The following is a 24,607-nucleotide window of genomic DNA, read 5'->3' as shown; positions in this document are numbered from 1 at the left end:
TTCAAATTCGTTTTTGTATGCAGTCAACACATTATTTAGGGGGGGGGTCCAAAAATGATTTTTCATGCTGATTCCGAATTTGAAATCCATTTTTCCATATCTTTTACCCCTGGGCGGCTACAGGAGACCCTTTTTTCGGAAAACCGCCCAAAACCACTAAAAGTAAATTTTTTTGAAATTTTCCATTATGAATAGCTTTCTAGTGATGTGATATCTTTTTTAAATCAGTTTTTCACGCTGATTCTGAATCTGAAATTCTTTTTGTCATAGCTCTCACCCTCGGCCTGGTATAGGAGGCTGTTTTTTTACTAAAATCTTCGAAACTAAGGAAAATTGATAATTTGAAAATGTTTCACTTTGAATGAACTTTGAAAAAATTTAATGATAACTACTTGTTTTAGATTAAGTTTTCATGCTGATTTCAAATTTAAAATTAGTTTCTGCATATTTCCGGCCACTGACCTGCTATGGGGCCGGCTACATGAGGTTCCTTATTCAGAAAATATTGCAAAAAATGTGCAAAAATCAATATTATTGAAAGGATATTTCTAAGCTTTTAGTTTGTCTGTGGCTTTTTGACACTTGGCTAATGTTATACATTCATCGGCATCGTCATCTTGAGTACTTTATCTTTATCCAATGAGCTAACCCTTTGTATTGCTGCTATTAATTTATCTGCTCCACTAGTCACAAGGCAAAATTCATCCTGCTTAGAATCTCGTTTAAACTATCTTGAGCTAGTGAACTCCTTTCAAATACAATGATTCCCTAAATTAATTGAACATTGAAAAGTTGATAATTGTTAAAGCCTTAATCATTTAAGGGGTAAGTTAAATCACTTAAATTAGTTAAATTAGTTAAATCAACTAAAATCACTAGGCTATACAGATAGCTAATATGGAATTTTTCAAATAATTTTAATTCAAACAAGGCATATAAGAACAGGTTTATAGTGAATCTATTGAAAGATACCAATGTTTAAGAAATATAACCTATTCCTAAAAAGTAACTTCCAAATAAATGGACCAATATGAAAGCATTTACATGGTTGTCTCACTGGAAAGGAGGGACGCTTTAATACTTAGAAGTTCACAAGATAATTTAATTTCTCAAAACTATTTTCTAATTAACTTTTCAAAGAACCCTTGTTTGAACAGATAGCCATATTTGTGTAAGTCCTTAATAATGGACACCAATGATATTGTAATTAAATCAGCAGCTTAAGGTCTGATTTATTTTTAAAAAGCATTAGTTCTTCAAATCTATTCAAGCAAGTATTTAAGGGATGGATAAAACAATAGCGCCTTTTGATTGGTTCAATAAACAACTATTCGAATGTAGAATTTTTAGATTCTATCTATTCGGTATAAGGTTTATACATCCCTATGATTTTCATTGTAACTTAACCTTTCAAACAATGATATACGGCTTGTTAAAGCCAATATCAACTTTTGAATGTCCAATGCGGTCAATCATTGCATTTGGAAGAAGTTTACTAGCTCAAGATATTTTTACCAATTTGATTTTTACATCTTTGATTATATTCTAAGCAGACAAATTAAAAGCAGCTCAGTTCATAGGGTTGCATCGTTGCATCATTGCATAAAGTACTCAAAACTCTTTGTAACAAGGAATGTATAACCAGATGTTTTGATAAATGGAATCCAAGTACAAGAATCTCCTTAAGAAAATTTTCATTTCAGTACATTTTTGCGATATTTTCTGAATAAGGAACCTCATGTAGCCGGCCCCGTAGCAGGCCATGGGCAAAAACTGATTTGAAAATCGGAATCAGCATGAAAATCTGATCTAAAACAAGTTGTTACCATTAAATTTTTCATTCAAAGTTCATTCAAATTCAAACATTTTCAAATTATCAATTTTCCTTTGATTCGAAGATTTTAGTAAAAAAACAGCCTCCTATACCAGGCCAAGGGTGAGAGCTATGACAAAATGAATTTCAGATTCGGAATCAGCATGAAAAACTGAGTTAAAAAAGATATCACATCACTAGAAAGCTATTCATAATGGAAAATTTCAAAAAAATTGACTTTTAGTGGTTTTGGGCGGTTTTCCGAAAAAAGGGTCTCCGGTAGCCGCTCAGTGGTAAGAGATATGGAAAAACGGATTTCAAATTCGGAATCAGCATGAAAAATTAATTTAAAAAAGATGGTTAAACTCAAAAAGTGTAATTTTGGACCCCCCCCCTAATTATATAGGGGAAGAATAATTAAACAAATTTGCTCAAAAAACAAAAATTCATAGAAATTAAGACGATTAGCTTATTCAAGTCCAATTAATATACTTTCGTTCCTCTTGTCCAATTAAGTTGTTTTACTCTTTGTGGCAGCTTGTCTGAGTGGAGGTAAAGATGTTGATCGCAACCTTACTTCTTGCTTGTCTTCATAGTATAACAAACGACTTGTAGCCGATGTCATAGGTTTCGTGTGAGAACTTGTGGTCGAGGATCTGAGTTTGACTGTATCTTTTCTCAAATATTGTCTATTACCATGTGTAATATTTGACGGCCGTGAAATTGCAGTATGCGATTCCTTTCCAGTCTGCAATGTGGAGGAACGTTGTCTCTGGTAGGATGGAACTGAAAGTGAGTCTCTATTAAAGAAAGGTTTGCTACTGATTGTCGAAGTTAAACATGGAGGTGAGGAGAGAGATTTTGACAATGTCAATTTTCTGATGGTGAAGTTGGTCGTTGAAATGTTCTCATCTGTGATCCGTTTCATTCCTTTCAATTGTTTGGTGAGCAATTGATGTTCTTGTCGATTCTTTTGGCAAGCATTCTTGATTTGTTTAGAATAATCATACCCATCTTTGGTGGTCGTTCGTAATGAAGTTGTGGATAACACTGGTAACATTGTAGCAGTTCTCTCTCTCGTCTTTCATTGATTGTTGTAATCTCTAATATAATCGGTTACCTCAAACCCCAACTCTTTTGTGTTTCACTGACCTTGTCTCCAAATTTGTGGAACTCTTCGGTCATAAGTTTCAGTAATTTATTATATATGTGGTGAGTAGGGAACATCAATATTGTTGCTGTTTTGACAATAATAAGTAACTTTGCACTGAATAAATATAATAGTTCATGACATTTAGTTTTCCCATCATATCACTTTACTCGACATTAAAAGGTGTGTCGTTACCTGATCAATTTCTCCAACGTCATTCGCACTTTGATTGACAATAACATTAAATCTTATGACTACAGTTTTTGGACTGTTAAGTCGAATAAAAAATAATCAAAAAAACTGCACTTGTCGATTTTTTGGTCTGGCCGTTTTATTTGTGCTTCTGACATGTGCATGTTATAGGACTTTTTGTCTCTTTTATACTGAACCGAAAAACTTAAATCACTTAGCGGCAGAGTATAAAAGCCTATCAAAAAAATGCATTGTTCATAAGCAAATCAAACAAAAGTCAACGAATTATTTATCAGTTTATCTTCCACAGGGCCTGGGGGGAGATATCTGCAGGCAAAAAGGGGTACGGGATGTGCCACCTCCACCAGTCCCACGTAGGGCCGTAAAAACACCTGAATAGAAAAATCAGTCCCTTGAATGGTACTTTTTTGGATATTTTGTAGAATATTTTAAGAAAATTTGAGTTTTACTGTAGTCCCATTCAGGGTCACTTTTTTCGAAAAGAAACGAGTCCCACGTAGGGTCCATTTTTCGAACTTCAGAGGCACACTTGCCGTCGGTACGTTGGCAAGGGTAGAGAGTAGCATTATCCCCCCCCTCCATGCCACAGGATAGTCCATCAACCAGTGAATATAAAGATACAGACCGTGAGAGAGACTTCTTTGTCTATGTGCTTCTCAAAAGAACTCCTTCGATATAGTCCAAAAATAATTTTCTAACAAGTATTTTGCCATAATCACTTCCGACAAAAGTATGAGTATTAGAGTCGCCAGCCTTACTTAAATTAATTAGAGACAATTTTAACGTTTGTAAAGAAATCGTATCATTAATTTTTTACTATAGAGTGTGGTCGACAGGTAAATGTTCTGTATATAATGTAGATACCAAGACAGATACCGAGTTTTTTTATTTCAAAAGGATCCTTTTTAGACGGTTTTTATGACTGATAATCATCTCAAAAACAAAAGAAATTACTAGAGTGATAGTCATACATATCTTTATTGATTTGATTGCACTGCACGCATTAATCAGACTTATAGTAAAAACTTATGTTCAAAGTTCAAAAGAAAGAGAGAAGATTGCATTAAATAACAATGCAGGATAACGAAGATCAGATTTTACAAGCTTGGTATACGAAACGCAGACGAACAACTGTTATTGGTATCTTACAAAAATGTATTTTTGCATTCGAGTATTCTTCAGTTGCAGTGTCAGCTCTTTATTATTACCAAAATACATTTCAAGTTCAAAATGCTCGTTTGTTTTATTCCATTACTATGGCTATCATGTATTTCTCTGCAGCATTTTCTGCCACCTTTGTTGGACGTTACATGGACAAAACAAGAAATCTGAGGCGAATTACAATGATGAGTGCTTTGCTTTCAATATCTGGAAATATTATCTATATTTTACCTTTCTCGAGGTATTTTCCAATATTAGCCCGCGGGCTGTGTGGGATGGCTGATGGAATACAGCCTGCAATGTCAGGTATGTGTCTTTACATTTTTACCTTTACATTCATCTGGTGAACTTTGAAATACTTGAATAAATCTCAGTTTTGTAAATTCTAGATTGCTCATTTTTGTGCCCTTAGTGAATAATTGACCTAACCTGAGCAAAAGAAAACTTGAAATTTGAAGAAAAAAAGTTTGATGATTTTGCTCAGGACCACCTAGGAGGGGACCTAGGAGTCCGACTTTTTCTAACAATAGCAAGAATTTTAAAATCGCAAAAGAAATTTCAATTTTGTTATTTTACAGGTGAATTCTCGAGAGTTTACACCAAAGATGAACTTGGAAAAGTTTTATCCATCTATCACATTTCTGCATCACTCGTCTATGCTATTGCACCATCTACTCCAGCCCTTTTCACTGATGTTCAATTTCATATTGGTCCCATTGAAATTAACCAATACAATTGTGTGGGCTTGGTCTTATCCATTGTATTATTGCTGTATGCTATACTGGCATTTATCAATGTCACTGACTTGACTAAAGAATCTGGCTATCAGATATTTATTAAAAGGTTTAAGCAGGAAAACAGTACAACAAAAGGTGATGGACACTCTGGTGAGCGATTATGGTCTTTAATGGACACTGTCACCAATATTAACTTGTTATCCATTATCCTTCCAGATGGTTTCCTTGGGTTTGTATACTCCTTAATGGAAGTCATCATCAATATGGTTGGTCTTTATAATTTCTCTTGGTCAATCACTAGAGTGAGCACCTTAACTTGCATTGGTGCTATCATCTTCAGTACAGTGATGTTCTTATTCCAACAGCGTACTCTCAAAGGAAGATACATCTTCTATTTCCTTTTCATCTCATGCTTCTCATTAGCAGCAATGGAATTGAGCTTGCTCAATATTTCAATTCAGATACCAATTAATTCACAAGCATTGAAAATGGCTTTGTTTGAGTCCTGTCTTGGATTAAACATCATTTTTGGCTTCGGTTCGACAGTTTATTCCAAGTGGTTATTATTCTCATTAGTACCTGTTAATTCCAAGAGTTACGTGGAATCGCATCGCTATATTGTTGCAAAAGTATGTTGCTGTACAGGCTTCTTTACAGCTTCTTTCATTTATCAGCAAAGCTTCGAATGGTTCACCGTCCTCATACTTTGTTGTTTCATCATTGCTTTCATCTTATTGCTCAGGAAGAATAGATTTCTTCGAAAAATTAAAGACTGATCTTTATTCGTTTTACCTACTTTAATGGGATGAAATTTCGCGAGTGTTAAATTTCACGGATTTCGCGGATTTGGGGTTGTCATCCGCGAAATTAAGTCGCAAATGGAAAATTGTAAAGGCCTTATCTGCAGAAATATTTTTAAACAAAACTAAAAAATGTCAAATAAACTACTTTTCAAATGTTTACTGGCATCAAAGAAGCGTTAATAATGTGTATTGCAACAACCAACATGCTAGACGATGCTATCGTCCGTTTAGAGGTCAGTAGTAAACGCGGGAAAGAGTTAGGGCGTAAGGGCGGTTTACAGGAAAAATAGTGGCGGTAGAGTTTTGGAACAAAACACTGTAAACATCTCCGCCACTGCTTACTCCACCCGAATTTATCACGCCTCTCCTAAATTATTCGATAGGATCGTCTACCAACATGCATGATTTGGCAGTAAAAGTCACAAAATCGTGAAAATATTGTCAAAATTATGAGCTCTACAGCGAAATTTAATCCCCACGAAAATGTATCCCATTAAAGTACTCCAAACATATTTTGTAAAATAGAGTTTAGTTTGTTTATATGTTTTTCTGTCATTGAGTTTCACCCATGAAATTGTAAATATAGCTTGTTTCGAGGCTTGTTTCTATATTTTTCTGTATTTTTCTTTATATTTCTCGTTTGAAAATAGTCGCGTTAATACCTTTATTAGTATTTAGACTGCGGGTGGTTGGAAGTAGATCTGCCGGAACTTTGAGCAAATTTTTCATAGCAAATAGACAAATTCCGTTTAACACCCTTTAAGTCGGGCGGCGCCAAAGGTGCCTAAAAGAAAGAGGAGACTCTAAGCTATCCAACAAGCTATGAACAAGCTTCTAACTCTTTAGATCTCGAGATTATGTATCATAGGATGTCGAGGGCGAAGGTAAGTGAAATCCATGCAAAACAAAGTCGCTACTTTACTCACCTAAACAGATGACTGTTGATACTTTGGTGTTTTTTACCGTAGTCGAGCAAAGTTGACGGTGATTTTGGCGACATGTCCACTTTGCTTCGTACCATCTTCCTTCCTTCCTCTAGTATGCAGGGCAGGGAACGAGGTTTTTATTGGATAGAAATGTCCGGCACACTTTTCGTAACATTGTTTCAGTTCGCGAGTAGCTTAGTCACCGTTGAGTTGGCACCACATGAATTGATGTTGTACCACCGATTCTTGAGGTGCATCCAGTTGTCGGGGTGGTGGTTGAACTGGAAGTGATTGAGCGGGTCCATTGCAATATGGAAGATGTTGTAGGACACTGCGTTGTGAACGAAATCTTTGCTATCCACTCTGTATATACTTGTTAAAAATGTAATGTCTTTTCATTCATCTTAAATATTCCCACGAGTATACCCAAAATTAATCATCTTATTCCCAAAGCAACCAAACAGCTGTTGCTTCCGATGATAAATCAGAATAGAACAAAAGGCATTGATTCTCCATCGATCTTTTAGCGAGTTTATGTATTCGAGATAAATCGAGGAGGACGGTATAAAGCAAAGTTGACATGCCTCCAAAATCACCGTCCACCTTGCTTGATGACGGTACCGTCGTCTGTTTAGGTGAGCAAAGGTGATATAGAGCCGTACATCAATTATCAACTTTGTTTTATATCATTTCTCTTACCGTCGCCCTCGATATCCTCATATACATAAACTCGGTATTACCTTCATATCTGTACACAGACCCCAGTATCTACCTACGGCTAATTTCAAAATTCATTGCCGTACTTACGTTACGAAACGATAAACGTGAGAAGAGATACACTCGGTTCAGGGTTCAGAGAGTACGTTAGTGGGTGCAGCGGCTCTTGTTCCTCGAGTCCCGCTATAAACAACTTCCGAAATATTGAAGAAGTCCGGGTCATTCAGAATTTAAAACCCACGTGATGCTCTAGGAAGGCATTTCATTGGTCCATTCCCCTCAGCGCCAATTTTGAGGCGAATTTGGAAAGTTTCAAAAACATAAACATGACGAAACATGAAAAAGTTGGTTACATGATTAACTTCAAGATTGGGTGAGAATTTCATGTCTGTTCAAGTTTGAAAATGATTCTTATATATTTACTTTAAGGTGTATGTTTTCAATTACTTTTATATATACTTCATTCATATTCAAATAATTTTCTTGTATTTCAGTTGTCAAAATATCAGCTGGTTTACAATTTTTTTTCTTTTATTTTTACTGAAACTAATCACAGAAAATTTTATTTGAATGTATATGATTTGACTCAAATTGCCAAATTTCATACTGGCAAACCTTCCCAATGAACAATCATAACCTTGCTTGGTGGCCCTTGCTTCAACCACTCCTTTATTGCAGTGTTCTATAAAGTTTTAATCTGTCCCAGACAGGCAGGGATGGGAAGGATCTAAATCATACCGTGTCGTGAGATAGACCTTTTTTCAAAGAGGACATCCTGTTGAATAATTATGTATTCCAGCCATAAAAACAATGATAGAGCCATGCATAATTACTGTATCATGCATATTTTAATAATTCTGCATGGTTTTATCATTGTTTTTCTGCTGGACTACATAATTATTCAACAGGGTGGCCTCTTTGAAAAAAGGTCTATTGGGTAACTTGCATCAGTGGAGGCAAACATGCATAGCCCTCAAATGAATGACCTGGCTAGTCATTAAAATACAAAGTTAAATAAAAACAAAAACGGTAGAGTAAAGCTGCGAGCAAAGCTGCGTAGTTCATTTGTTTTGAAATTTTCCTGCTTTGATTGGTCAGTCATTTGATGGCTATACAAGTTTCCCTCCACTGATGCAAGTTATCCGACTTCACGGTATGGAATTCAAAATCAACTCAATATAAAAAAAGCTGAGGCAGAGTAGCTCTAAAGCTCTAAAAGAGCATCTAGTAACACAGTCGAGGATTATACCCTAAATAAGAGATATACTCTATTTAAGAGAAGGTCTCTTAAGTAGGAGATTTCTTTCTCTTAACTAGGAGACTTTCCTTTCTTTGTTAATTTTTGGCCTTCCCATCATTTTGCGCAAGTTTTGAACTTCATAGATCAACTCAGCATGTTTTTTTCTCCCTTCTAGCAAAATTTGGTTGAGTTTCTGCTTATGTTTCGTGGACCTAGGATGGGTAGGGTCTATAAATCTAAAGGCTGATCTACATCATGACCAGACGGTGTCAATCGAACGAATCAAACGCCAAATCAATTGAACGCAGTTGAACACAATCGAATAATTGCAGTTCGATTGTCGAACGCAATCGAATATTACCCAGGATTTGCCAGTTGATTGCTTCGATTACGTTCGATTGTATTCGATTATGTTCGAGTCGTTCGAATTATTTAGATTTTATTCGCTCTCGTACGATACTTAATAAGCGCTCAGCCGCCCATGCTAAAAAGCTCTAACAAAGTGATCCAATTTAGCTTAATCGCAATCAGACTCATCGAACATAATCGTAATCGAAGCAATGGAACATAAACTATTAATCGAACCAATCTAACCTAACTCAAACGCAATCGAACACAATCGAATATTACCCAGGAATCGGCAGTTTGATTGAGATTCGATTACATTCGACAATCGAATCGCAATTATTCGTTCGATTGGTTCGATTGCAATTTTTGTTCGATTGACATCGTCTGGTCATGAGAATTTCATGAAAAGTAATAATATAGATCGGGCCATATTTAAGAAACATATTTAAGCGCGGTCAAACAGAGAGTGAAAGTTTAAAAATTACGTCAACACATGCAAATGAGACTATTTATGGTTTTTCGAAGTTTGAAAAAGAATGAAAAGGTATTTTATTTTGGTTTTTGGGTCATCGGAATCACGGAAACGTGTTCTTTAACGTGATCTTATTTTCATATTGTGCAAATAGTCTGCTCTGAAGTAAATTGGTGAAACGTACTCCTAGTTTAGGTAACGTTCCCTTAAAAAAATAGACTGAAAATCTCCTAAATAAGGTAATCCTCTAACTTGGGTATTCTCTTATTTAGGGTATAATCCTCGACTGTAACATGAAAACCAGAAAATGATTCTTTCATGGAAATCAAAACAAAAGAAAGATTTTCTCAGACAGGGGTTGGAATCAATGAATTGAACGTATATAATGATGATCAATTAAATCAACACACATTCCCTGTAATTCAAACTTCTCAGAAATGGTCTGGGAAAATGTGCGCTGCCATCGCTGTGTATCAAACTATTTGGGGGGTAAAGGAATGCCCTTTTGCCTGCAGCAAAGGGTTAGGGAAAGTGGGTTTTTCAGCTTCTGTTCTGACTTTTAAAAGCAATCTTTTTTTTTTTTGGCAAAAAACCTTCCACTTTAAGGAAACGCAGGCAAAACCAGGTTCGTTTAAACGAAGGTCATTTAAACAGCTAATTATAATTTTTATCTAAAATTTTTTATTTATTATATAAATTTAATAAATAAACCATCAAAATTCAAGTCAATCTTTCTTCTTTCCAATGAAATAAGAATGGTTCTTCCATAAAGTTTTTAGATTTTGAGAAGATTAGTTTTTAAAAGAGAGAAACTTTTTTTGTGTCGCACCTAGTGTGTAGTTCCAGTAGCTTGGAAAAAATCTAAAGTTATAGCTATGGAAGAGAAATTTTCAATTTTGTAGGTCAAATATTTAAGCAAGACCCAATTTTTCATTGTTGACAAGTTAAAAATCTATTAACAGGACCATAAATTTTGACTAAAGATAAAATATAATATAGAAGTACTAAAATAAAAAACTACACCATATTCAGATACTTCAGGGTATCTTTTTTTTCAAAAAATAGCATAAGAAAAAGAAGTTGAAAATTTTTTCAAATGTCCGTTTGTGTGAGTACACTTTGATTTAACTTAATGCAAACATAATTAATCTCAGGAAATTTTTGACCATACAAGCGATTTAAAGGGTATGAAATTCCTGTCAGTAACTAGCGGGCTTTGTTTGTGCCGACAATTAGCTAGTTATTTGTTTGGTAACAGTAGCCGGCAACTTTTCGGCTGTTATAGGGTGGAAAAAATGCTGCCAAAATCTGTAAACAAATTTCTCTTTGTTGCCGGCAAATTGCGGGATACTTCTCTTTGTTGTCTCCCCTTAGGCCAAATCCTCTTCTAAAAATAAAATTTACAAAAATGTTGCTGGCAAACTGTGTAATGGCTTATTGCCGGCTGTAATTGATAGGTTGAAGTGAACAGGAGTGCAGCCGACAGGGTTAAGGTTGTGTTAAGGTGCTTATCCAGTGCAGTTTTGAATTTATCAACTGGAACATTTTTCAATTTTTTAATGCACTTTGGCATTGCATTGAGCATGCACAGCTTTGCACCTTGTATTGCTAAGGTGCTGTCACATGATTTCGAATTATTTGGACAAATGTACTTGGTAACACACATTCGTCCTAGATACAGGTGTTCTTTTGCTTTGAGGCTATCATTGATGTTTGGTACTATGCTTTCTAGAATGTGCATATGATCCTATATCGTTCTCTCCTTCTCTGAAGTGAGTATATCTTGAGCTGCATGGGACTTTCCCAGTAATTTTGAGATGTTCCTCTTATTTGCTTTAAAAAAGATTTCTGTATCCCGTCAAGTCTTTGAATAAGGTTGACAGCAGTTGACAGCACAAGGGCTCCAATGAACTGAGCAGTCTTCCAGAATCAGGATAATAAGCGATTTATAGAGTTAGCATAGTATGAGATGAGCCAGGTTGAGTGGCAAGTGAAGGTTCATAATGTCCAAGAATATTTTTTGCTTTTTCAATAGTTGTTTCAATCCGATTTTTGACATGACAATCGTTGGACATTAGGACTCCCAAATCTTTAACAAAATCTTTTTCTTCAATTTTTTGTTAAAGTTTCCTTTTTGTTGGTTCAATCAAAATGGGGGGATCTGACATTTGATTTTTACACAGACCCTTTAACTAAGCACCTCGTTCAGCCCCGTTACTAAGATATAATTGCCAAAAAAACTTTGAAACCCAGTTTTTAGGAAAAATTTCAAAAAGATCTGTATGAAAATATTCTTTTTATGGTTGAGAATCCATCAAATTCATTTTTTTTTATTTTTTGTTTAATATTAATTACGCTCTGCCATTTCAAACCAGTTTAATTTCTGTTACACTTACACTTTATTTCTTGAACATAAACCTTTTAAAATCAGTTCAGCTGTCAAAACTCAATTACTAATCAAGGAAATGGACACTGACTGAAGTGCTTGGAATTTTACCTGAACTTGGTTGGAACTTAAAGAATGCAACTTGATGCAATACATTTTAAAAGTTTGTGTACACTACAACATTCTTTTATCATAATATTCTTATAGAAAATTAAAATAGTCACAATGTCAAGAAATGGTATTTTGAAAACTCCAAAAAGAAAAACTACACCTCAAACTAAGCATCAAGATCCAATAGAGGTAGGTCTCTTTCTACTTAATAATGACTTGTGCTATTTTTACTACAGTTTCTGCTAGGGACCATTCAAAAAGTATGTATGGTCTGAGGGGGGATGGGGGTCCTTTTAAGAGCATACCCCAAAGCTAGCTAAAGTGCACCTGGGGTTTCAAGCAATGTTTATAGGCTGTTGCTTTACAGTTTTTGATTTGTTTTTTCCCAGCTTTTCTCTCAAGGCTCGAAATAAAGATTTCAAGTGGGTCGGACAAAATGTCCGATCAGGGTTGCTTTAGCTTGAAAATTATGATTTTTGGGTCAGACATGAAGCTATTTGGGTCGGACAATGTCCAATGTCCGACTGTTATTTCGAGCCCTGTTTTCTAATCGTTCTAATTCAAAAAATAAGAATTTAAGTCACTTTTCCATTTGACATCCTAGAAGAAGTTTCAGCACAAATGTAAAATGTAATTATTATTGTTATAATGTCTATTATTGTTATTATTATTTTGATAGGTCTTTTGTCGTGTAAGACCTCCTAATGATGAATGTGAAGAGACTTGTGTTGAAATTTTCAATGATGGAAATCTCCAGTTGAATGCACCAAAGGTATTGCCCGTTTAAATTCTCTTATTCTTTCTAACAAACCTTTTTCACTGTTTCCCACTTGAAACAATAACATTGCATATCGTCAACCCCCTTGACTTTGGGGGGGGGGGTTACACCCAAAATAATGCAAATGAAAACCGGGAGCTAAAATACCTGAAAATACAGCCAAATATTAGGGGACTGGAATTTCAGTGGCAAAGCTGCGGGCTGACTATTTCTTCTATTATTTTTCTTTATATTAGCCTAAAATTTCGTCCTCGCTTCGCTTGTGTTATTTTTGAAGAGATTTTTACTTATTATAGCGGGCTGCTGAAAAACTTTTAATATTTGGTGAGACCTATTTTTTTGCCTTGGACCTAGACCTGGGCTGACCCTATGATTGGTTGTTACAAAGTATTCAACTTTTCACCTTAAAAGAAAATCTTTTTATAAATTAAGCCTCAATGTCAAAATAATGAATTTGAAATATGGCAAGTAATGATATTGACCATTGTATTTTCTATTTTCAGACATTGAAAACACAATCAAAGATTGAACAGGTAAGATTTCTTGTCCCTTGGCATACCAGCTAGAAAAGAAAAATCCTATTTTCTGCATTACTAGCTGGGTGAATTAATGTTATTGAATGCCTAGCTACAAAAAGTTTGGAAAAAGTTGAAAGTGAAAAGGTAGGAAGATAAAGAGGGCCAGCTTTTTTATTTGATGCAAGATGTTGCAGAGAGTTTGCATTTCTATTGGTTTTTTGATTTTTTAATTACTTGCTCAGGTAATTATATACATTACAATAATTTATTGCTCTTTATTCAGATACAATGCACTTTCAACAAGGTCTTTACAGAATCTGTTTCCCAAAGTGAATTATTTGATAATGTTGGCTTGCCTCTAGTTGAAGATTTGTTGAATGGCAAAAATGGTAAGTCAACAATCTCAATCCCCTGATTGGAATCCATCTCTTTTTTACTTCATAAAGACAAATCAATCAGAATTCATCTGTCTTATAGTAATCATGTGTACATAAGAATATTTATTTATTTTTTGGTAAACTTTTTTGAAATAAAAATGAAATGACTTTCTCCCCAATACCCTACTCATTAACTTTGGGAGAATATTTTCCTTTGGATCAAAAGGAAAGCTGATATTTTGTTTTAAGTCTCCTTTTCAAATTTACACTACATAATATTTTTCAGGATTGTGCTTTATGTATGGAATAACAGGATCAGGAAAGACACACACAATGAATGGAACTCCAACAGATGGCGGTGTTCTACCTAGATGTTTGGATGTTGTCTTTAATAGTATTGGCCAGCTTCAAACAAGCAGATGTGTAAGTTTCGCCAACAAGTTTTCATAAACTTCTAGTGAAATGCTGATGCAACTCTCTTATAGATTTTGTAAGGTAGATATACGGTTGCAAAGCTGTGGAAATTAATCTGAGTTTTTCAAAGGGGATATATATGTATATGGAAGATATTTCACTTTCTACAAGATATTTTTCAAAGGGTTTCCTTGGATGAGTTCTACATTACAGTGCTTTCTTTGCAATAGCTCTTGCTTGTTAATCCTTTTGATAGATTTTTAAACCAGACGGCTACAATGGATTTGATATCTTGGCTGATGTTGATGCTAAAGATGAGGCACAAAGGCAGCAACGTGAGCTTGAAGTGCAACAGAGAAATATGTAAGATATTATGAAAATAAACTGGAAGCAATTATTATTATGCAAGTAATTTTGATGATTTTTTTACAAAAACGGTTTGTTAAAATGTTTCAATTATTGAAATTGTTCTCTCTAATAATTCCTGCATGTTCCAATTCACAGAGAATAGTTTGGATTTTAAGTCAACACCATTTTGAATTCTATGTAAATTTCCTTTACAGGAAATGTTGACTGACAATTTGTTCTTATTTTCTAGGAGAAACAGAATGGACAACAATGACATGATGAGAATCCCAGACTCCACTTGTCTTGAGATTGATGAAGATAACAATTATGGTGTTTTCATCTCCTTTGTCGAAGTGTACAATAACTCCATTTTTGATTTGCTTGATGACAGTTGCATCGATCCAATAAAGAATAGGTATTTATCAAGCACAGGATTTTCTTGTTGGATATCAATTAATAACCAGGAGAAACTTAGATATAATCCTTCAACTTTCGTGAAATTTGTACAGCATTTTCCTTAGGGTCAAAAGAAAAGCTGGTATTCAAAAAGCACCTTAATCATCAAAACACATTACTTTGGTTTCTAAGATAAAGTGGACCGAATGGCCTATTGTACAAATTTAATTTTGTACTTACAAAATAATTTACAATAAATTGCATGTATTTTACTCTCTTTAGAACACCATCGTCAAAAATTCTACGTGAGGATCAAAGAAGAAATATGTTTGTGTATGATTCTACTGAAGTTGAAGTGAAAAGTACTGAAGAAGCTTTTGATTTGTTCTGGAAAGGTAATTTCATAGGATGCTTTGAATTTCCTAAGCTTTTCTTCAGATTACATTTTACAAAATAATAGGGTTGCTAAGGACCTGAAAACCATATAAACCATAATCTTGAAAATCAAATAAAATTTGGCTAAAAACCTTAAAACTGTCAGAAATACAATAAACACACACTGTAATAAAACACAATTATATCATAATTTGAAATACTTTTTTTTTTGTATTAACTAGGGTTTCTTTTAATAGAAACTGAAACTCACCCCAACCACACATGTTATCAGTTCCTTCATTGAAAATTTTCCCAATTGTTAAGTTCTGTTTGGAGTGAATTAGCATGACTGATTTTTAGAATGAATCGTGAGCCAATAATCACATTTTCTATTCAGGCCAAAATAGAAGGAAGACTGCTCTTACTATGCTCAATGCAGAATCAAGCAGAAGCCATTGTGTTTTCACAATCAGGCTTGTTCAAGCGCCATTGGGTCCAAATGGAGACTCAATAATGAAGGTAACATATGAAAATCTTTGCAATATGATATATCAAAGCTCCCTTGGAACTGTGAAACATTTTAATATTCTTTTGTAGTGGACTTTCTTTTGAATTTCCTAAGGAAACTTTTCTTGGAGATTCGTCAAATCTTGTAATGGTTCATAATAGCATGTTGACATTGAAACAAAAAATTATTTTTAATTTCAGGATCGTAATTTAATTGGTATCAGTCAGTTATCTTTGTGTGATTTGGCTGGATCAGAAAGAACCAGTCGTACCAAAGCTGATGGTGATAGGATAAGACAAGCAGGGCACATCAACAATTCTCTCATGACTTTGCGATCTTGCATCGAAACCTTACGAGAAAACCAAAAGAGCCAAGAAAGTGGTGGCAATTCAAAGGTAGCAATGATAATCTGTCGATGCCATGAAATAAGTGGAACTTCTCCTATGAGATAAATTGTATCTAGTGCAGTAAATAGTTTAGTTTAATTTAACCACCCCCTAACCAAATAACAAGCGTCTTTGTTCATTCCTTGATCTTATAAGGTTTCAATTCTTCTTTCAGATGGTGCCATATCGTGACTCAAAACTTACACATCTTTACAAAAATTACTTTGATGGCGACGGGAAGGTTTGTATTCACTATTGCTTTTTTTAGTATTGGTGATTAGTATATCTCTTCATGTCTCTTTTCTCAAACGCCTATAATAATTCAACCCTTATTACTATTACTATTTAGGTTCGAATGATAGTTTGCTTGAATCCAAGTGCTGCTGACTTCGACGAAAGTGTGGTAAGTATTTGCTCAATATTATTATCAAAAAAAAGAATACCATCTTCAAATTAATCAAGATTACAACTTAATGGTAATGACTTACCTTATTACACTAATATATTACTAGTCATTTTATTAACACGAACTGAAAAATTTTGTGTTAATAAAAAGACTCTTAATTAAAACCAGCTGTGGTCTCCTTGAAAAAGCAATAAAATTTGTGTTAATTTTTTGCGTGTTAATTTCAAGGCCGTGTCTACTTACTTTCGTGTAATAAGGTAGATGTAATTTTGTATCTTTGTTTTACAGCACGTTGTGAAATTTGCTGAAATGACTCAGGAAGTGAAAGTCGCCAGATCAGAGGGTGTCAAGTAAGTAACTTATTACTTTGGTTAACACCCTTTTCTAAATGACTCAAATGAATAGATTTAATGGGATCTAGAGGCGATATATCATTTGTTATATAAATAATTTACTTGTTCATTTCGATTCATTTCAATATTAAGCTATTGCCCTAATTGATAGCTGTTAAATGCTGGGCAAATGTAATTAATTTGTTTTTAAATTTTTTAAGGTTTGATCTTGGACTTACACCTGGTAGAGGAAAAGGTATGAAAATTTCTGATCGTTGTCACCTTCATTTTTATGATATTATGTTTTTAGAAACCTCTCTCCCCTGGACTACCACACTTATTTTTTACTTTATTTCCAGCCAGCAAGATGTTTAAGAATGTGGTGGAGGATGTGTCAGATGGATTAAGTAGTGGTAAGTCAAATCATTTCGTTTCTTAGAATTATGATAAGTGTATAGGCTTTTAGCATGTTTAATTGCTCGTTCAATATCGATCAGATTTTAGTCAAAAATGACCTGTGGACGCAAAATTTGATTTGATTTGAACTTGCCCAATCATCCTGAACCGTCGTGATTATGACCACCATATATTTTCCTTTAGACCTTGGAAGTCAAGAAGATTTGATGAGAACAGTTCAACAATTTGCTTCATGGCCGTTATTAGAGGTTAGTAGTTCATCTCCTGTTCCTTCACAACTCTTACAGTCATATTTTGAAAAAGTGGACCACTTTATAAAAGTTATACCTCAAAATTTAGGTTTGGCTATGTTCTCTAATAAAAGTTTTTCTGATCTCTTTTTGTTAGCGTTTTTATTAACTTTAGGATGATTAGAAAAAGGTGTTTGTTGAACAACGTTTCAATTTTTGATCAAATTATTCTATTTCCATAGCTCTCCTCATTCAATGACGCGACCACGCTTCCCAATCTACTGCAATACTTAGAAGAAAGGATAAAACTGCGGCGAACCTTGTTTACCGACTGGAAACAAAGACGTATGAAGAATATTTTGATTTGCAACAACATTCGATCAACTATAATGAGAAATGTCCCTGCATTTTATATAGAAAGATAGCACAAGGTTCTTTTTGTGTTATTGCAGTCAACGCGATTCATCTAGTTCCATGGTTTTTGATTTTATTTCAATGATATATCATTCTTCTTTTACAGAGGACGAAGTCAGACAAATGATACTGCAACTTGAACAAGATAATATTGATCTAACGAAAGCACTGGACGATCAAAGATCTGTTCTTGCTGACAGAGAAAGAGAAACAAAACAGTTCGAGAAGAAGATTCGAATTTTGAATGAGAAATGCGATACATTACAAAGATCATCACAAACTTACGAAACTCAAAAACGACAAGTCGAAGTTGAGGTATGCTCATCAAACTTTCAATTAAAATTGAACTTGTATTGTTTTAGTATAGTTGACTAATTGATTGAATTTAATAATTTGTTAATTCCATTTTTAGCTTGAAAAACAAAGAGAGCTTGTCCATAAAGAACGAACTGAGAAAATGAGACTGAAGCAGGTAAATTTTGTTTTTGATCGTTTGAAAATTTTCCATTTTGTGCAACAAAGTCATCAAGTTGTAGCCTGGCAAGTGCATTAAAACAAAGTTTTTTTCTTAAGTTATTGCCAAACAATATAAAAATATTATATGTATTTCATTATAGGCATTGAGAGATCTAACATCTTCAGAAAGGCTTCGTTACGAAAAAGAAATGGTATGTTTTCTTCAGTCTTTTTTATAAACTTTTATATCTATGAAAAGTGAAACGAAGATATTATCCTAGCCTGTACCACCCCACCCACAGGCGTTTTTATATTTTGAAAAAACATTACCGTGTGTCGGTTGGTTGCGGTTAGCGAGATTCTACGTGTCTCAGTTTGTCCCAATTTTCTGGGACAAAATCCTAAAAAATACAAGCGTAGGAGTGCTCTTTTGAAAATTGAAAGATACCATTGCATTGACGCGTTAAAAGTAACGTCACTTTAGTTGAGCTACAATCATAGACAAAATATTTGAGACAAAGGTGATTTCCCGGCGAAATTTTAAATACCACAAATGGTTTTTAAGCACCTTAAACTACAGTTGGAAAGTAGAGTTTTAACTTTGAGTTTTAACATGAGACTTAAGACTTAGGACCTTTGGATTTCAGGATTTAAAAACTCAAATTTGCTCGAATAAGGCTTGGAATATAGCCTAGAAGCCACCGAACCCCTATAAAATCGAAATATTCAATGAAAGAAAGTGGAAGTGCTAAAATAGCAATTCTCGCAGATTCTCGTCCGAACTTTAAATTCTGAAAAACGTTAAAAATCTCAATATATTTCGACCATGATTATAGATTGAATGCTAAAAATAGCTACGCTCCACCACAGAGACATACAGAGTTTTGTGGAAAAAAGTGCGAGACACGGAATGTTAACCGAACAAACCGAACTTCGAGTTATCTTTTCAGTCAGCAAAGAAGAGTTTGGTACAGGCTAATATTATCCATGCAATAGGTTTTCTTCTCAAACATTGTTGAAATGGTCATCTTACTGCGAAGTTTCCTGTCGACGTATGAAATTTTAACGTTTTGGCTTCATTTTTATGAAAACTTTTTTACTTCAGGATAAACGTGTAAAACAAACACAAATGGAAATGGAAGGACACATCTTTGAAAAATCCGAAAAACTCCGTCAACTTCGAAACGTCGTCCAAGTAAGTTTAAGCATTCTCTTATTTAGTTGTGGACAACAATTTAATGTTGACGTTTCATCAGCGTCATAAAGTATTTTATATTCGGCTGAAAGTGCGTAAAAATCTCTACAAATTTCGACTACTTTTGAAACACTTTCAGCACTTGGATGTTCCTGCTGAGAACCAAGGCAAGGTGAAGAAATCGATAAGAGAAGAGGCACCTCTTCGAGCTTACCCACAAACGCCTGCTTCCGCCCCGCACCCAGCAGTTCACAAATCGTCACGTCGACCACCCATAGCTAACAAACCTCTGCATACACGTACGAAAACCACCACCAATGCAACGCCTCACGGAAAGAAGAAAGTTCGATCTCGATCACCTCCACCCTCTGCAGGAAGGGTAAGTAAGCTTTTATAAGGGAGAAACTTTCCGCTGAAAATTTATTTTTTAGATGTTTTATGGTCAGCTACCTTTGGAAGTTATAAATTACTTATTTAAAAGGATATAAGCTTTGGCGAGATAGATTGACAACGATGCTGGTATTCTTTTGAAGCCAGTTTTAATGCCAATTTGTATTCCCAATCGAGACATACATGTCTTTTTTCAAGTCTGTATACACAAACAACTTAGAAGATCCCAGTAGAATAAATGAGCATAGTGTCAAAAACAAACTTAGTCTTAATCCAATTTAAACTTAGTATTGTCATAAAGGAGTGAAACTTTCTTTACAGAATAAAGATATTGCCCCAGTTCGCGCCAAACATCGACGATCAAGATCTTCTGATTACTGGCTTGAACATAAACCCACGGAGACACTTGCTACTAGTAATAACTTTTTCTTTTATGTTACATTTCAAAAAGTAATACCTTCCAAAGAAGGACTGAGTGTCACTTTTTTATGATTAGAATATAATATATTTACTATTGTTGGTTTTCCATTCAGATACCGTAATGCAGCCAAACTTGAAGAACAAAAAGACGGTGGATATGCCAAAAGTTAAAGATTTCAAGGTATTGTGTAAAATAAATTTTTTTATTGAATTTCTTTCTCGCGAAACTCGAATATTTTAAAACACCCTTTTCTTCTCATCGTTCTATCCCACTACTAATTGATGAGCCTATGGGTGAAAATTATTTCCATTACATGAACACAATGATTCCTGTACATGAAATTATTTGTTTTTTTTCAGTAGAAGGCAGGTCCTGATAATATTCACGGTTTATTTCTTTTTTTTTATAGCACATTTGGAACATGCCAGTAAGATTGCTTTGTCAGTAGCAAGGAGACAAATTTGCAGTTTATTCATTTTTTTTCTATTCCTAGTCATTTTCAAGTTATATCAGTTGTTTTGAGAGTCAAATTGTTCTGCCAGAAGTCCCTCGTTGTGTTGAAAGTCTCTTTATTAGTGTTCATAAGAATTGATTATATTATGTCAGTTGCTGGGCATTGCTTTATATGTTTTTGTATTCGACTGTTTCCCGTTCTTGATTTCAGTCAACACCGAACTACATCCTGACGCATCAAGAAGAAGATTCTTCCGGTGAAATCGAAACTAAATTGATTAAGGTACTTCTTTATTATAGTAATTTTTATCCACATCTGATAATCGTCTTGTGTGTGAAACACTGTAATGGTTGTTTTTAATTTTTGAAGAAAAATATATTAAATCAAGGTACTTCCTTAATTTTTTTCTTCATAGATGCATTTGTGCTTCAGTGCCTAAAAAATTTCAACATGGGGTTATCAGCAGCCACTTTTCATCCGTACTTTAGAGATGACCTACCTCACTTCTTTCAATTTTCAGGGAGAAGTAATGAAAACTCGAGGAGGTGGTACTAGTGTTCAATTCACCGACATCGAGACTTTGAAGAAAACATTAGAAGCTAAAGGTGGAATCCCCTCAACTCCTAAACCCCCGAAAACTAATACTAAAACGTGAGTATGCTTTTTCTTGGGTTTTCAAGCAGTGACGGCTGATAAAAAATTTAATTAGAAATGTTAAGCTGTTGCTATTAGCTATTTATAGATAATTTTTATTCCATTTCTATTTTCAGTAAAAAACGAAAATCAGAAGGAGAAGACGAAGGAGCGAGTGATGATAGTTGGACCAGCGTCGAAACTCGCGTATGTAGTCATTTCTTGATTCATTGTTGGTAACTCAAAATCACCTGAAGAATTAATTGTCTGCGTATTATTTAGCTTTCCATTGATATAAAAATCGTTTTCGTAGCAACTCTCTATCAAAAGTAGCAAAATTTTGTCTTGTTTTCACTTTCTTGCACGAATTTTAAAAACCAAGTAGTGAAAACTATAAGCACATTTAGATACCTTTCCAACGATACCAATGAACATGAACTGGTTGGGAAGTTATGGCCAACAAATAAAAACACTGCACACCTTTTTGAAATATACTTTAAAATGTTTTCTCAAGTTTAATTCTATATAAACGATCTTTTGAAGATGCTTATCATTTTCTTTTCAGTGTGCGGTTGGTATTGAAGGGCGACCAGGGACGTCACCAGGATTAACGCACCATGCCAAGTGAGTTTAAAATTTTGTTCCCAAGTTTGTTCCTTGGGCCTATTCTTAACTGTCACATTAGTTTTCAGGTTTTCACGCCGTTTTAATAGTAATGTTTTTTTTGGACCTACCCCTGTGGGCTGTAGGTCCTATAAATTAACCTCTGTTCGTTCGTTCGTCCGTTCGTCCGTTCGTCCGTTCGTCCGTTCGTTACTAGCTTTTCTCGGGATTGGCTCATTAGTTTTTCCTAATTTTTGGCACAAAGATGCAAAATGGTAATGCCCAAAATGTGACGGAGCCCGATTTTCGAAAAAAATTCATTTCCGGCCGAAAATGCCGGAAATATGCCGGAAAAACCGGTTTTTTGGCATTTTCTCGAGATTTCATCATTAGTTTTTTCTGATTTTTTGCACAAAGATGCGTATAAGCAATGTCTAAAACATGGCCTAGTCCGATTTTTGAGAAAAATTCTATTCCGGCTGAAAAAATGCCGGAAAATATCCCGGAAATCGCCGTTTTTGCAGATTTTCATCGGACTTTTTCCTTATATTTCGTTGTTTTTTTCACACAAAAATATTATTGATAGCAATGCCCACCATCAAGCAAGCATGGTTTAATTGTCAATAAAAGTGATTTTTGAAGCCGGAACTTTCTAAAAATCGCCGGACGGACGGAAACACGGCCTACAGCCTTTTTCGCCGGAAAAAAAAACGGTATTTCTTGAATTTCTCGAGCTGTGCTTTATATTTTTTCATGAAATTTTGCAGACTGATGCAAAATGACAATACCTAAAATGTGACGGAGCCCGATTTTCGAAAAATATTTTTTCCCGGCCGAAAATGCCAGAAAAATATGCCGGAAAAAACCGTTTTTTTTTACATTTTCTCGAATTTTCATCTTTAGCTTTTTCTGATTTTTTGCAGAAAGATGCGTATTTGCAATGCTCAAAACATGGCCGAGTTCGATTTTTGAGAAAAAGTTTTTTCCGGTTGAAAATGCCGGAAATCGCCGTCTTTGCAAATTTTCATTATATGTTTTCCTTGTATTTCTATGTTCTTCACACAAAAACATTATTGATAACAATGCTCACCATCAAGCATGATTCAATTGTCAATAAAACTGATTTTTGCGACCAGAACTTTCTATTAATTTTTCCCTACAACCCTTCCCTCTCCCCCCATCAACAATCAATGATGAATTTATTGCGTTATGCATTTTCGCTAAACGATATATTTTCTGACTGATTTTTTTCTCCTCGCATTGCTATCTAACTTTCATCATCAGGTAGGTCCATTCAGCATCTAGCTTGTTTAGTATGCGCTAACCCCGGCGCTAACGTCGCTGATAAATGCTCTAAGTTTATTAAATTTTTCGAACCTTGGAATTGTTTTTTTTTTTCAAACACATCTTCTCGTCATTAGCTCTCTAACGCAGGTGATGATCTGTAGTAATCTGTATCTCTGTGTTCGGTAGCTGTCTTACGCCATTATTCCCTTTTAAGTAAGTTTACGACGACTTGTTTTTTTCTTTTTTCAGAAAATCGAAGCATTGAGTAATCGCAGCATTGAAAATTTCGTTGGTGTGGATGAATAGGTAAATCAAATCGATTAAAGATGGTAGAAGTAGAAGAAATAACGAAAGAAAATGATTGACGAATTCGTCCTATCTGCTGATAGCTAATTATTCTAACCAAGACGATAAAAATATAGAAATATTTTGAATATTGATTTAATTATCCTAATTTGCCCCTTGTATATTTGTAATCTATTTCTATTTCTTTATTTTTAAAATACAATGTATATTTAACCACCTTTAACCTTCAGATCATATCGACTATCCTCTTTTTATCAACCACCCTAATTTATTCGTTTTTAACTCTTTTGATTGCCATAGTGCACTTTTCACAATTTCTTCCAAAACATTTTACTTTTTGGACTAAATCGAAAAAATGTCAGCAAGATTTTGACATGACTTTCCCTAGAAATTTAAGTTTTCACTCTTCAAGAGTTTGAAAAAAAATGAGGGACATTTCTTGTTTTATAAGCTAATATAATCTGCAGCAGAAACAAAATGCTGTGAATTTTGAAGGAATTCGATGGATGTTTCCGAAAGCAGCCACTGGGTACCAGAGGCCAAGTTTTCATCAGAGAAAATATTGACGTTATCTATTCGAGCTGTGATACTCAACTCACGGTAGCCACCAGGGGTAAAGGACGAAAAAGCTGCTGTGTTTCATTTTATTTTAGTTTTGTGCCCGTTGAAAAAATATTCAGTAGCCCACCCAACCCGGTAAAGGGGTTTTGGTGTTTTGGGTGAATGTCGGGTATGCCTCCCATAACGCGACAGAGAAACTAAATTTAGAGACAATTTTCGAAAAATATTCTAGCCCTAGACAAATTTTTACAACCGTCTTTTATGTTTTTTTATATCCGTAAGAGAGGGACTTTCTGTTGTTTTTGTAAGAGGGTTTGGATTGGAG

At 34.6% G+C, this 24,607-nt stretch overlaps 2 protein-coding genes across 3 annotated transcripts; both read left to right on the top strand.

Annotated features, from left to right (window-relative positions):
* The first annotated feature begins 4,219 nt into the window (after positions 1-4,219).
* On the top strand, positions 4,220-6,485 carry LOC136810200 (uncharacterized). Its single transcript, XM_067066771.1, has 2 exons — positions 4,220-4,643; positions 4,916-6,485. Exons 1-2 carry the CDS (start codon positions 4,250-4,252, stop codon positions 5,848-5,850), a joined length of 1,329 nt encoding a protein of 442 aa, XP_066922872.1. The 5' UTR covers positions 4,220-4,249; the 3' UTR covers positions 5,851-6,485.
* A 5,677-nt stretch (positions 6,486-12,162) lies between these two features.
* Positions 12,163-23,950, top strand: LOC136810199 (kinesin-like protein KIF23). Of its 2 annotated transcripts, XM_067066769.1 has the most exons (30): positions 12,163-12,266; positions 12,757-12,849; positions 13,359-13,388; positions 13,657-13,762; positions 14,037-14,173; positions 14,421-14,527; positions 14,763-14,927; positions 15,191-15,303; positions 15,681-15,802; positions 15,992-16,186; positions 16,353-16,418; positions 16,527-16,580; positions 16,872-16,933; positions 17,137-17,171; positions 17,275-17,328; positions 17,516-17,580; positions 17,805-17,907; positions 18,083-18,291; positions 18,389-18,448; positions 18,594-18,644; positions 19,538-19,627; positions 19,767-20,006; positions 20,339-20,432; positions 20,551-20,618; positions 20,848-20,865; positions 21,103-21,174; positions 21,413-21,543; positions 21,663-21,732; positions 22,091-22,149; positions 23,665-23,777. In XM_067066769.1, the coding sequence occupies exons 1-30, from the start codon at positions 12,192-12,194 to the stop codon at positions 23,678-23,680; spliced, it is 2,760 nt and encodes a 919-aa protein (XP_066922870.1). In that variant the 5' UTR covers positions 12,163-12,191; the 3' UTR covers positions 23,681-23,777. The 2 variants fall into 2 exon arrangements, with proteins under 2 accessions (XP_066922870.1, XP_066922871.1); XM_067066770.1 differs by lacking the exon at positions 20,848-20,865 and having other exon boundaries at positions 23,665-23,950.
* Positions 23,951-24,607: the final 657 nt, after the last annotated feature.

The sequence above is a fragment of the Clytia hemisphaerica genome, unplaced genomic scaffold (assembly GCF_902728285.1).
Source record: "Clytia hemisphaerica strain Z4C2 unplaced genomic scaffold, Clytia hemisphaerica genome assembly, whole genome shotgun sequence".
In the NCBI taxonomy this organism is placed as follows: domain Eukaryota; kingdom Metazoa; phylum Cnidaria; class Hydrozoa; order Leptothecata; family Clytiidae; genus Clytia; species Clytia hemisphaerica.
This window is presented reverse-complemented; position numbering and strand designations above follow the sequence as displayed.